The sequence below is a fragment of the Seriola aureovittata genome, chromosome 2, assembly GCF_021018895.1.
Source record: "Seriola aureovittata isolate HTS-2021-v1 ecotype China chromosome 2, ASM2101889v1, whole genome shotgun sequence".
NCBI lineage: Eukaryota > Metazoa > Chordata > Actinopteri > Carangiformes > Carangidae > Seriola > Seriola aureovittata.
In genome coordinates this window covers 29,757,501-29,772,174 of record NC_079365.1, presented here as the reverse complement: position 1 = coordinate 29,772,174, position 14,674 = coordinate 29,757,501, and the positions used below count along the sequence as shown (strand labels likewise).

The 14,674-nt window shown below is 45.5% G+C and overlaps 1 protein-coding gene and 1 long non-coding RNA gene across 2 annotated transcripts in view; one reads left to right on the top strand and one right to left on the bottom strand.

The window, feature by feature from the left end:
• Positions 1-14,674, top strand: part of angpt4 (angiopoietin 4) — a 46,220-nt gene that overhangs the window by 25,621 nt on the left and 5,925 nt on the right. The window contains exons 2-5 of the mRNA XM_056399015.1: positions 9,786-9,941; positions 10,017-10,138; positions 14,057-14,141; positions 14,371-14,518. Of these exons, the coding sequence (XP_056254990.1) occupies positions 9,786-9,941; positions 10,017-10,138; positions 14,057-14,141; positions 14,371-14,518 (511 nt within the window). The remainder of the gene's footprint in view (positions 1-9,785; positions 9,942-10,016; positions 10,139-14,056; positions 14,142-14,370; positions 14,519-14,674) is intronic.
• On the bottom strand, positions 13,282-14,429 carry LOC130183523 (uncharacterized). The gene is made up of 2 exons (XR_008829840.1): positions 14,304-14,429; positions 13,282-14,162 (listed from the first exon to the last, which is right to left on the bottom strand). It is a non-coding gene; the product is annotated as an uncharacterized LOC130183523 (long non-coding RNA).

Genomic DNA, 14,674 nt, shown 5'->3' with positions numbered 1-14,674 from the left:
TCAAACACTCAACAGACGGTAGAAGGTCGTTACACTTTAATATTGAGGTCAGTGACACGACATGAAGCTGTGATATAAACACGGTGTAAAACACATGTAGAAAGTTCTTCTTTCCTTTTCTCGTCTCTTCTTGTCGTGGTTTTACTTCAGAGCTGTTGCAGCAGTCATCCTGCCGCTCTTCATCTCCACTTCCAGTGTTTTACATCAGTCATGTCAAAATGAAAAGACGATTGTGTGTAAAACAGCTACAGACACGTTGGCAATAGAAGAATACTTCTCAGCTCTGTGGAAGGTAAAGTCACATAGCTTGTTGTCAGTTTGCTGTGACATTTTACGCTCCACTAGGCTTCGTGTGACAGTAAATTTTGTTATTGGAGGTTGAGTGCGAGGCTCTGAAGGGTATCGACTGTGCATGAGCTGGAAAACAAACATGGACGCTGAGTTTGAAGAGAGATTCATGGGCCACAGACCGTCCCTTTGCAGTCTACGCCGGCTACGAAAGGCCTCACCTTCGTAGACCACGTCCTCCGAAGGATGCGGCCCCTGAATTTGGACACAGCTTGTCTTAGGAGGTCTTCTTCGTCTTCTTCACCGAGGTCTTCTTCTTCTTGCATGGATGTCTGCATCTCGATTTGATTCGTAGCCCACATGCACAGAAAACGTCGACAGCGATCTGCTGCTCATGTCTGGAACATGTCCTCCGTGTATAAATGAAAACTGACGTCGGTGGAGTCTGCAAAATATTTGAGCTTATTGAGAAGTTTGTGCGAGGAGACTCCACACAGAAGGAAGGCAGTTGGTCGGTAAACCACAACCTTCTTCCTGTGAGGTCACAGTGCTGACCACCGACCACCATGCTGCCCTGATTATAATCAAAAATAGGACCTAATCAAAGTTTACCCTTTGTTTTTCACTGGTTCTGCAAGTGTGTAGTGGATGTGACAAGGCCGTTCCACTTGTGGCTTATGGAAAAATCTGTGGGTATCAGTGTGTGAAGGGGCTTTAAGGCATTTGCAGAAACTTCAGCCCGTTTGTTTGTTGTGAGGTTTATTTCTTCAGGGACCTCAGACCAGTCAACCATCCTCTCTGTGCTGACTGCAGACCGGAGAACAGGCTGGAACAGGGACATTTAATTTGAGCTCGGTACATTTTATTGGAGCTGCGTTGTTTGTGTTTGGCCCGTGTCTGATGCGGAGTCCTCGTGTTGGCGTCCAGTAGGAACAAAACAACAGGACGGACTTGGGTCTTCTCCACTGCTTTCCCACTCCTACCTCTTTCATAAAATTAGCTTTCCCGTAAAAAAGCATTAACAATTAGTTCACCACTGAAGGAGAGAAAGTGAAAGTTAAAATTGCATCTGTTTTTAGTTTCATTCTTTTTTCTACAAGCTGAAAATAAACAGTGGACATGAACTAAGAAACATGAAGAGAAACTTAGAAACTGACCAGGCAAACGAAAGTATTCACAAGCTCACTATAACCTGGATTAAAGTGAACTGAGGCTTCGTCTCACTCAGCAGTGATATTTATATTAGTGTAATAGTTCTGTGCTCAAACAGTCCCAAACCTCAGCATGAACATCATTACACTCGGGAACACGACCGTGGCTTTTACTCCTTTTCTCTGGAGGCTTTCTGCAGGCGCTCAACATAAACACAGAACGGTTGAAGTGAATGTCGTCCCGTGGAGATTTTTCCATTGCACTCGCTGCATGGTCCCAAAACAAGCAACTGTGACGTGCAAGACACCGGAGTGACCCTGACGCCCTGCTGACGCCCTGCTGACAGGACTGACTCACTTAGACGTCTACTCCTTTCCTTTATCTCTCAACATTCAGTCCTCCTCTTTAACAGTTTATTACACTATCAGTTGATCAGTGTGGTCACTATGGAGAACGGAAAGACTGAGACGTGCAGAGGCAGAAATACTGTAGTAGTAGAACTAATACTGATAGTGAACTCCGTGTTTTACAGTCTAATGAGGAAGGTTGGCCCGAGTGGCTCAGGAGGTAGAGCGGGTCGTCCACTAATCGGAGGCTCAGTGGTTCGGTCCTCCTCCAGTCCACGTCGAAGTGTCCTATGGTAAGATACTGAACCCCAAACTGCCCCTGGGGGCTGTTCCATCAGTGTTTGGGTGTGATGTACGGATGTGTGTGGGAATGAGTTTTGTAAAGTGCTTTGAAAAACAGAATGTAAGTGAAGTCCATTTACCATATTTTCCACTAACGTACTGTTTGTCAGATATTTGCCCGTTCTCTCACGTGTTCACACGCAGCCGTCACTCTGAGCTCTGACACGTCCTGAGCTGATGCCTCTTCTTGTGATTTCCAACATTTCACAATCATCTGTCTGAATACTCGTATCAGTCCAGTCTGGTTTGACTTGCTCTGTGTCGTCTCCTACCTCATTTCATTTTGGATTAAAGTCCAGCTATGATCTCCTGAATCAACTTTTGTATCTGGTGCCAGTGTTTCTGAATTATTAGTCTCTGGCCCCACAGTGTATGTGTTCAAGCTAAAACTGGGTGTTAAATTACTCAATCCAATAAAAGGTAAGACTCACACTTGCCGCCCCCGCTCACCCCGACAGCACCGTAATCATGATGCTATTGTATATTCCCCAGGAGGCACATGTGTAAAACATCTGGGCAGCGGTTTGGTGTTTTAGAAAACACCTGTCAGGAGATTTGCTAAAGATGGAGCATATGGAGCGTGGGGAATGAAAACAGCAGATCAGTTTTACGATGTAAGGAATGTCCCAGGTTCAACTCTGACAGGTGAGAAAACACGGCACAGGATCTGTATCTGCCCGGTGACACACATGAAGGCAGGAACGTTTTACAATCTGTGTGGTGAAGACATCAGATGTACTGTATATATTAAAAGAAAATAACAGTGTGAAAACAAGAAGAAACTCTGCCAGTGGTGGACAAAGTACTCAGATCTGTTACTTCAGTAAAACTCACAATAGATCGACGTAAAATTTCTCTATTCCAAGTAAAAATTCTGCGTTCAAAAGTTTATTTAAAGCTCCTCCAGTGTAAAGGTGTGTGTCCATGTGTAGTGTGATTATAGATCAGCTCTAGCTTCTATATTAATACTGTGAAAGTATCAAAGCCTCAGTCCACAGAGAAATGCACACAGCCTGTATTCAGAAACTGAGCCTTAAAACCAGCCGTCAGGACTTCTGGAACTTTGTGATGTCACAACAAAGCAGTCACCAAGCCCCGCCCACCTGGACCCACCATCCAAACCTTGCAGGATTTGGTTTCTCTGAGTGTTTTTACCTGAAATCTGCTCTATTTTTATTGGATCACTCAGAAAACAGTCAGCCAATCAGAAGAGAGGCTCAGAGCCTCCTCTCTTCTGATTGGCTCACCGACCTGTTGTTACTACAGCTGCAGAGAGAAGCCTGAGAGAGGAGATGTAAAACTACACTGAGATGGTTTTTATATCTTCTGATGGATCAACACTTCAAATAAAACACAGAAGAAGAAGAAGCATGGAGCTTTAATACCTCAGTTCACAGGTTTCCGCTCTAACGTGGTTTAATCCACTGGTTCCCAACCTAAGGGTCAGGCCCCTCCAGGGGGTCACAGGATACATCTGAGGGTTTGAGAGATGATTAATGGGAGATGAAAGAAGAAATAAATAATTTCTGATACATAAATGTATGAAGTATTGGAAATCTTTCCCGAACCTGAACCAAAGTATTTTTGTTTTCTAAACCACTGACACGACTCTGTGGATGTGAACCTCACACTTCTTTCATGATCTAGGATTCAAAGTTGAATTGTTTTCTTTCATAGAAATATGACATTAAGAGTAATTTTCAAACTAGTCACAAATACAGGCCTGTGGAGTAAAGTGCTTGTCTCACATACGACCCGAAAACCAATCATCTTAGAGAGATTTAGTTTTCACTTGACAGCAGTGATGTTGTCTGACGTAGGTTTGCTTTGCCCCCCAGTCAGTCCTAAATGAGAGACTTGTTTCTCGTGTTCATCGTGGCCGCTCTTATCCTGATGAACCTCAGATCTCTCAGGAAGCACAAACCACAGAGAAACCACATGTGCAGCTTCATGAGGAAATGAAGTGTTCAGATCTCTCTCCATCTGTCCACATCACCTTTAGGGATTCCTGTCTGTGTCACAAAGGAAGAAGTTCACCAGGTGTCGCACCGCAGGCACACAGGAAGTAATACCTCCACAACTTCACAACCAAGTGCAAACATTTATTACAGTCGTCTCAACCACAGATGCACATGAAACATCTTACTGACGCTGTTGGACGACAGGAGGAAAGGGAGATGGAAATGAAGGTAAAGCAACGATTCCCTGCAAAACTCAAGATAAATTCATATTCACACGAATGACAGAGACACAGAGAGAGAGAAGGAGTGAAAGGTGTCGAGGATAACGGGGAGAGGACAGAGAGTAGAGGCCTGGCTCCATAAAACAGTACGTCAAGTGCAGCCGCTCACAAACCAAGCCTGAGGCTGTTGGCTCGTCCTGCTGCCAAAACATCTGGACGCTCTGAGACTGAGAGACACAGTGTGGTAAAACAACGACTCTGCACATCTGCACCGAAGAAACCCCGAGAAAAGATGTGAATGTAACTGAAGCCACAAAAACAAGTCCACTTCTACTGTGTGTGTGTGTGTGTGTGTGTGTGTGTGCGTGTGCGTGTGCGTGTGCGTGTGCGTGTGCGTGTGCGTGTGCGTGTGCGTGTGTGTGTGTGAGTCAGTGTATAAATGAAGGAGTGAACGACCATACAATTGTTTTGGGAAGTTTAAATCTTTATTTGAAGAATTAAATATTGTTTCCTTTTGTAAACAATTATTTTTTCCGTCTTTGTTGATTGAAAGTCACCTCGTTAAGCTCGTTAAGACAGACTGATACAGATGAAGGGTCATGGACCCTGACATCAGAGCGTGACACTGACGGAGTGGAGACGCTGTAAGAGACCGGAGCTGAAGAGAAACCTTTCAGTTTAGCAGCGGACCTTCGCTCCAGCCTTCACCTGTGGTCATGAGCTTCGGATAGTAACCGAGTAACGGGCTTCCTCTGTGAGGGCTCCGGGCTCAGCTTCCGAGATATCGTGAGGAGCTCTCACATCTGGACGTAGCGTCTGTCCAGAAGGATCTAGTTGAAGAGGTTCAGGTGTCTGATCAGGACGTCTTCTGGGCGCCGTCCTTTGGAGGTTTTCATGCCACGTCCAACTAGTAGGAAAACCCAGAACAAGCTGGAGAGATCTGGTCTCCGGAGAGGAGCTGGAAAACTTTCTAACCAGGAACCAACACTGTAACACCTACAGGCAGCATGGATCGAAAGTAAGAAAGGTTCACAGAGCCAGAACCTGATCCGACACCACGAGCTCGGTGTCAGTCGATCGTCCCTCAGAGTCTCTTCAGCTCCAGATCTGCCCGGAGCCCAGCACCCTGCAGCGACCCGCGCCGCACTTGTTACCCCAGATCCCTATCGGTGCTACTTGCCTGTGCGTCAGCCTCGTTATCAGGGCAGTTTGGTGACCCTGTCCCCCCCCCCCCCCCCCCCCCCCTCCCTGCCCCCCTCCCTCTGTGAAGTCACACAGAGGGCCAGATCACAGCGAAGCCAACATCTGGTTTGAGTTAGCATCTCAGAAACAAGCCCCTCCATATGTGGGGTCGTCTGCGTGGTTGATATTTTTAGTGCGTGCGTGTGTGTGTGTGTGCGTGTGTGCGTGTGTGTGTGTGTGTGTGCATGGGTGTATGCCAGTTTCTGTGCGTGAATATGTGAGTTTCAGTGTGTCTTTGGTTTGTGTGAAGACTTTTTATGTATTGAGTGTGTTTGTGTGTGTGTGTTTGTGTGTGTGTGTGTGTGCGTGTGTGTGTGTGTGTGTGTGTGTGTAGCTTTAATCCTACAGCAGGAAGTAAGGGTCAATTAAAGAGTCAGCACATTGTGTCTCCAGAGACTCAACAAAACATAAAAACAAAAAGAACCTGCTGAACTTTGATTTTCTTGTTTCTTTCGATTAATTTAATTTTTTCCTTTTCTCTTGTTTATTCCCTCCGTCACTCGCTCACAAGGACAATATATATGTGATATATTTCTTCATACTGTATATTTGGAGCAGTGTATTGCAGCAGTGCCCCCCCCCCCCCCCCCCCGGCTGCAGTCAGGTGGAGGTTGTGCCTTTCATCAGAGTTTATCTCTCCTCATCTCAGGAAGCAGGAGGCAGAAACTGAGCAACTCGTTCCAGCCGTTTTCTCCCCGTTTGATTATTTGATTAACGTCTCACTGCGTCACGGCGTCTGTTTTTCTCCGTCCTGTTCCAGGTTTGCCCAATTTACCCGCTCACTCAAAAGTCTCTCCAGAAAGTGGCTTGGATTTGTGAGCGCTGCGATTCGTATCTGTCCGCTCGTGAAATCGTTCTTTCTGATTGAACAGAGCGATGGCGGTTTAATCTGAATTGAAGCAGACTAAACATAATAACACTGCAGTAACTAACTGCTCAGTGAAAATCAGTAATAGTGCCGTGGACATGCATGAGGAACCATGAATATGATAAAGTCAGTGAGCGAGGATAACATCAGCAGTTAAAGGAATAAAAACCATCAAAACATAATGTTGGTGAAACTGGAAGATTAGTCAGCGCGTTTGAAAAATGACTCGGCTGTCAGACAAGTCTCAGGCAGCATCGACCTTCATCGGCTCTCAGCGGGATTCAAACCTTCATTTCATCATCTTGACGAAGGAGAGTTTCAATCTTCTCTCCGTCAGTTTCTCTGAAACTCGGTGCCAAGTTTGGCCGAGAATTCAGAAACAAGTGATTAGTTTTTGGTCCGGATCCATGATCCTTGTGAAAGCATCACAGCTTCAACACTGTCCCTGTTTTCTCATGAACTCTTACATTTACTGAGGTAAAAGAAAATCAGACGTCCCGTCGACCTGAGAGCAGAGGACGACAAACACACCTGCATCACTGGAGTCAGAGTACAGATCAACACACCGTGGTTCAGTCAGATTATTACTTCAGGTAAAGTACTGAAGTACTGGCTGACTGGCTGACTGACTGACTGACTGACTCACTGACTCACTGACTGGCTGACTGGCTGACTGACTGGCTGACTGACTGGCTGACTGACTGACTGGCTGACTGACTGACTGGCTGACTGGCTGACTGACTGGCTGGCTGACTGACTGGCTGTCTGACTGTCTGACTGACTGGCTGACTGGCTGTCTGACTGTCTGACTGACTGGCTGACTGACTGGCTGACTGGCTGACTGACTGACTGACTGGCTGACTGGCTGGCTGACTGACTGGCTGACTGACTGACTGGCTGACTGACTGACTGGCTGGCTGACTGACTGACTGGCTGACTGGCTGTCTGACTGACTGGCTGACTGGCTGGCTGACTGACTGGCTGACTGGCTGGCTGACTGACTGGCTGACTGACTGGCTGACTGACTGACTGGCTGACTGACTGACTGGCTGGCTGACTGACTGTCTGACTGGCTGGCTGACTGGCTGACTGACTGGCTGGCTGACTGGCTGGCTGACTGGCTGACTGACTGACTGGCTGGCTGACTCACTGGCTGACTGACTGACTGGCTGACTGACTGACTGGCTGGCTGACTCACTGGCTGACTGACTGGCTGGCTGGCTGGCTGACTGGCTGGCTGACTGACTGGCTGACTGACTGGCTGACTGGCTGACTGACTGGCTGGCTGACTGACTGGCTGACTGACTGACTGGCTGGCTGACTGACTGGCTGGCTGACTGACTGGCTGACTGACTGGCTGACTGACTGACTGACTGGCTGGCTGACTGACTGGCTGACTGACTGGCTGACTGGCTGACTCACTGGCTGACTGACTGACTGGCTGACTGACTGACTGGCTGGCTGACTCACTGGCTGACTGACTGACTGGCTGGCTGACTGACTGGCTGGCTGACTGACTGGCTGACTGGCTGACTGACTGGCTGACTGACTGGCTGACTGGCTGACTGACTGGCTGGCTGACTGACTGGAGTACTGACTGACTGGCTGACTGACTGGCCTACTGACTGACTGACTGGCTGACTGGCTGTCTGACTGGCTGACTGACTGGCTGACTGACTGACTGACTGGCTGGCTGACTGACTGACTGACTGGCTGACTGACTGACTGACTGACTGGCTGACTGGCTGACTGACTGGAGTACTGACTGGCTGACTGACTGACTGGCTGACTGGCTGGCTGACTGACTGGCTGACTGACTGACTGACTGACTGGCTGACTGGCTGACTGACTGGAGTACTGACTGACTGACTGACTGACTGACTGACTGACTGACTGGCTGACTGACTGACTGACTGGAGTACTGACTGGCTGACTGACTGACTGACTGACTGACTGACTGGCTGGCTGACTGGCTGACTGACTGACTGGCTGACTGACTGACTGACTGACTGGCTGACTGACTGTAGAACCTGGAGAATATAAAGCCTGTAAGAATGACCATAACAACACAACTGAATCAACAAAACAGCAGCCAGTTACTAGAAGCTGTTTATCTTGAGTTAAACGAACGTTACCTGGAAGTTTCTGTGGGACGGAACATGATGTTTAGTGAGTGATGAAGTCTGGTCGTGGTCAACACAACAGACATTTCTTTCTTTATTTCTAAAGCTTGAAACACAGACTTCAGATCAGATCAGGTCTCTGCTGAAGAATCTTCTGCCTCATCTTAATCTGACGTCGACGGGTTCAGACATCACTGTGATTGATTTTTCTCCTGTGATGAACTCAGTGAATGGGTTATCATATTTTCAAAATAAAGTAAAAAAAGTAAGAGCGCTTCATAGAAATGTAGTGGAGTCAAAACAATATTAGTCTTTTAACTGTGGTGGAGTAAAAAGATTCAGATGTTGTTCAGTGTGTCCAGCCTGTTCCAGAGAAGTGACCCACACCGAACTCCAGTGTGATCTGGGCGCTGTGGCCTGAACTTTCCCTCCCTGTGACTCATCAAACAGCCTCACTGGTGACTGGGCGTCCCGCTGGGACCAATCTGTTTGTTGGTGCAGTGGTATATTTATCAACTCCCTGTGCTTCTCAGTGGCATGATATCCTGGGGACGTGGAGCTGGAGGGATGGATAGATGGATAGATTATTTATTTGTCAGGGGTCGAAGGTCACGGCGCGGCAGTGCGAGTTGGCATCGGCTGATATTCCCAGAGATGGAGAGAGACCTGCGTCTTTATATACCAGACCTCCTGACATGTTTCATTATACATGTTTGATTCGGTGAACTTGATGCACTGAGCGGGTGGTGTTAGTGCTTCAAATACAGAAACTCACTGCGACAATAAGGCCTAAACTAAACTAACGATCATGTCTTCAAATTCATCAATGTATTTTTAATGATGTGGTAATTGTTTAATGTTGTTTTCATAAAAGATCTTAATATTTGAAGTCTTTTTATAATTACTCTTTATTGACTATTAAAATATCAAATAATGAATGACTTTGTAACTTAGTGTATTTATTTATAGATTCATTCATTTTTAAATTTTATTAATGACAATTTTTTATTGTAAAATGAATGAATCATTTCATAAATGTTTTACTACTCGTGACGTGGATCTGGCGGAGGTGAACAACCACAAGGAAGTAGTTCCTGTTTAATCCATGAGGGCAAAGGTCAAACTAACTGCTGTGGAAAAAATAAATAAAAAGTCTTTCTGTGTCTTTCTGCTCCCGTCCTCCGTCTGTCTTCTCACTTTTACCTTTAATAATCCACCTCCTGTATTTCTTGTGTCTGCAGCTGGAGAGCTTCGTTCAGAAGAGCCTGAGACGAGACGTCACCAACGTGCCGTCACACGTCGTTCACAACCAGACGGCCGCCATGCTGCAGATCGGGACGAACATCCTCACGCACACGGCGGAGCAGACGCGCAAACTCAACGTGGTGGAGGCCAAGGTTAACGAGTCGCCGCTTCACCGATCCCGTCACTTTAAAGGAAGATGCTCTGTCTAATGCCGCTCCCTCCACCAGGTGCTGAACCACACGTCTCGGATAGAGATCCAGCTTCTGGAGAATTCTCTGTCCACCAACAAGCTGGAGAAAGAGCTGCTGCTGCAGACGTCCGAGATCAGTCGACTGCGAGACAAGAACAGGTAGAAGAAGAACCGTCGTTTCTACCTCAACGTGAGACGATGAGATTAGATCCTTAAATCAGATTCTCACATTCAACAAGAGCAGGAATAAAACAGGAGACTCACGTCTACCTGTAGTGAAATATAAGAGTGTCACATAATTAATCACATGTATAATTAAAGAGGGAAGATTTTATGTGATATAATACAGTGAATTAAATGAAAGATGATATAAACCAAACCGGAGTCACATCAGAGAAAATGTCATCACCTCATTTCCTGTCGTCTCATCACCGTCAGAATAAAGGCAATTAGGCATTAAAACAGATTTAAGAAAAAAAAACATTATTCATCATCATCATCATCATCATCATCATCATCATCTTGACCAATGACAGCATAGATTATATAGTCTGTACAAAACGAGCATTTCTAAGTGAAAAGAAATTTGAGAAAGTTTGTGTTTGATTTGGTTTTTAAGAATCTGATTAAAACTTCACTTTCACCTTAAAGTCCAGCCTCAGTGTTCGAGCTCTGGAGGCGTCAGGATGAAAATCAGACTCATAACTACGTCTTCTAAATCCTGCTCAGACGTTCACGCGTTAAACGACGAGTGAGTTTAGAAGTCAAAGTCAAAGAGACGGATTTTTACATTTCGTTTAAAATTTCCCTCCCAGCTGTTTGATGAATGTGGATCCTGGTTTTAATCTCAAACTCCGCTGTAGGTGCAGATCAGCCTCATTAACATATTCCAACCTGTGAACGATGAAGACGTGTAGCGGCGATCCTCTGACCCGCGTACGAGCCGACCCCGAGCGGAGAGGCTTATCAGCGCTTTCACAACCCAACACTGAGAGAATCTGAAATACAAGCGAGTCATTACAGATGATGGAAATACGTCCACAGCTGTTGCTGCGAGACACGCCAATATTTAGATTCACAATATTTTCCCTATTTTTCATTATGAGGTGAAGTTGGACGCCGCGCTGAGCGGTGAAACACACGCAATAATTATTAAACGTGCTCTCTGTTTCCAGTAACAGATACAGTACAATACAAACAGAGTGTGTGTGTGTGTGTGTGTGTGTGTGTGTGTGTGTGTGTGTGTGTGTGTGAGTCAGTATTCATTTTGGCACCTGATTTAGATTCACTTTCAGTCTTTAGTGTGTTTTAGTTTTAGTCACAAAAGCTAAAGAGATTTTAGTCTTTAGTTTTTTAGTTTTTGTCTTCTAAGGGTTTTGTGTTTTCTTTCTTTTTTCTAAACAGGATCCTTTTATTGTAAATTATTATTATCTTCTCTATCTATTATTTAATCAGACAGTCTGATTGAGAGTAAGAGAGACCTGAGAACAAGAAACAGTCACAAGACTTAACGTTTGCAACGGTCATAAAATACATCAAATAATAAAGATTTAAAATCTCCAAGGGAAATGTAAAACTCCTGAGTTCAGTCCGTTGAGAAGGTGAGAAGCACCTGAAACCAGCTCTGCCAGTGTCAGTGTGAAGTGAGGGACACAGAGGGTTAAGAAGAGATGTGAGGTCGATATGTAAACGCACTGCGTCTGAAATGAGGGTAGATATACTGTGGGGGGGGGGGGACACGTCTGAGCCTTCGACACAGAAACATTCACGTCTTCTGTCTTTTAACTTTAACCACGAGTCTCTACGACCTGAACCACACGAGCCTCAGAAAACACTCGCTCACTCTCAGGTGTGTGTGTTGGTTTCTGCAGGTTAGAGTCTGACACAGGAACATTTTCTCAGCCAAGGAGAATTTAATCCTTTAATTTCCCTTCAACAACGACGTGCACACACACACACACACACACACACACACACACACACACACGCTGTACAGACCGCAGCGATCAGTGACTCCCCATCAGTCCGCTGCAGGGCGGGCGACGTGCACGTGTTCATGTGCAGGTCAGCATGATGGAGTGATGGTGAGAAAGTGTCTCAGGCTGGATGTGACCACAGTCTCTCCCGCTGATGTAAGGTGATATCACTCAGGTGAGGAACAGCTGATACACGAGGAGGACGTGAGGATGATGAAGGTCGTGTCACGTCTCTGGGTGTTAGAGCTTCACTGCAGGGTTTAACTTTACTACACTTCACTTCCTGTTTGTTCATGAAATAATAATAATAATAATAATAATAATGAAGTCAATATTTGTTGCACAATGTGGCAAATTTATTTCATTTAATAAAGTTATTTGTTTGTTTGAGCAGGTTATTTATGTTAATGAACATCTGCACAAAACACACGATGTAAACGTGTCGGATTGTGGCAGAAATGCTCATTTAGTGCTCGTGTTCCCTGAGCAGGTAAAATCACAACACAAATTATCTGCACATGTAACGTTCACACGTAAAATACGTTTCGCTGCAGACTGAGATAAAAACAGTCACAGACTCGGTTTGACTGAAGCCGATGATTGATGAAGTTTTTTTTAATCCTGTTCAAAAGTGAATTTCTATGTGCTGTGAATATTAAAGTGCACGAGGTGTTGACACAGTATCAACAGCACATCTGCATTTTCTTCACATGTGTCTCTTCACTTTCCAAAACAGGAAATTGTTGAGTTTTTTTGAACTGAGCTTGTTGCATCATGAACTTCAGGTTTACTGGAAACTACAATGATTAATGTTTTTCAGCAGGAAGAAACTTTTTCTTTTTTTTTTTTGTACATATATTTTTTTAATGAAAATTGACACACAGGTAAAAAAAATAAACGTGGACTTTCATTTGAAAACGTGTTTTTATTTTAGATAATGTATTTCTCTGATCACAGTCATCAGCAGATCGTTAACTCACCTTTGTTTTACACTTTTTCACCTCTTGAAACTAATTGAAAACACACGCACACACACACACACACAGACATTGTGACTTATTCTGGGAAGAAGACAGATTCCCCCCACCCCCCCCCCCCCCACCCCCACCCCCCGCTCTCTGCGCTCAGAGCCAGAGAAGTGAGTGTAAACTGGACATTGAGCCTGTGTTTGACTGAAGCCGCTGCCACTCCTTCATCAGGTTTCATTCATTTGGCTCGTAGGTTGTTGATCTAACTGTGGGCTGGAGTCTATTTTCAGCAGCTGCTCTGCTGGTTCAGCTGCACAGATAACGATGGCCGCGGTCCGCTCTGGCAGAAAGAACCATGCTCGGGTTATTAATCTTTATTCCGCCGCTTTTACGGCTTCACTGACGAGAGGGAGTAACTCAGGAGTTACAGCCTCTGCTCCGTTACAGACAGATTTGTTGTACAAATAGTTTGGATTTGCGTCCTCCCTCTGACAATACACACAACCTCCATGTTCAACAGTCCAGTATTTATATGAAGCATTCCAGGAGTTATGTGGTGATGACATACACTCATTTACTCTGTGGTGTTCCTACTCTCCCTCAACCTGCCTCCTCCTCCTCCTCCTCCTCCTCCTCCTCTTCCTCCTCCCCCTCCTCTGTGAAATTTATGGATCTCCTACATTTCCCAGAATGCCTTCATCTAGTTAATACAAAAGTGTCAGTGCTGCATGTTTGTATGTAGGTGAAGAGTTGAAGTTTTACAGGGTCAGAGAGAGAAAGTGTGAATGTTCTGGACACAGTGTCAGACTTGCTGCTGCAGAAAAACATTTCTGTGTCTCTGGAGGACTGACAGCGAAATCAAAAATCATTTCACCGCTGATGTTTATCCCAAGAAGAAGACGAGAAGTGCGTCCAACTGGAACAGTCGGTGGTTTGTTGCGACGCTCTGATACGACCCTCAGGAGCGTCTCCTGAGATACCGCCCCCGTGGCAGCAGGTGTACCGGACCGTGGTTGTCATGGTTACAAAAATAAACACGCAGAGTTTCTGTTTCTGAGATTCATGGAGAAAACGGCTCAGTCACGTGAATGAAGTGTTTAAACCCTGTTTTCTTTGCTCCTCGTGTCTTTCAGTCGTCTGGAGAGTAAAGTTCAGATGCTGGAGTCTCAGCAGAGAGGAGAGCTGGAGGACATGAAGCAGGAGAAGAACAGGCTGCAGGTAGCGCTCATGTCGTATTACCTGAATGAAATCAGGATGGATTTTACATTTATAAGATGCACAAGATGATGATCGAATGTCTGATGATTTATTCTACAGTTTCTATTGAGCCATACAAACAAAATCCAAACAAATACATAAAAAACTAAATCTGAATCAGACCTTGTGGATGTTTAAAGGAATTGAAGAGAGAAAGGCAGATGGTTGTTAAACAGTGAGTCTCTCTCAGTCTGTGGTCAGGACTCAGATGTCGGCCATCGACTCTCTGGAGAAGCAGCTGAGAGTCGCCAGCAGCAACAACACGGCTCTGCAGAGGCAGCAGGCTCTGCTGATGGAGTCTGTCCACACACTCATTAACATGGTGTCCAGTACTACAGGTACACACACACTCACACACACACACACACACACACACACACACACACACACACACACACACACACTTACACACACACACACACACACACTCACACACACACACACACACACACACACACACTCACACACACTCACACACACACACACACACACAC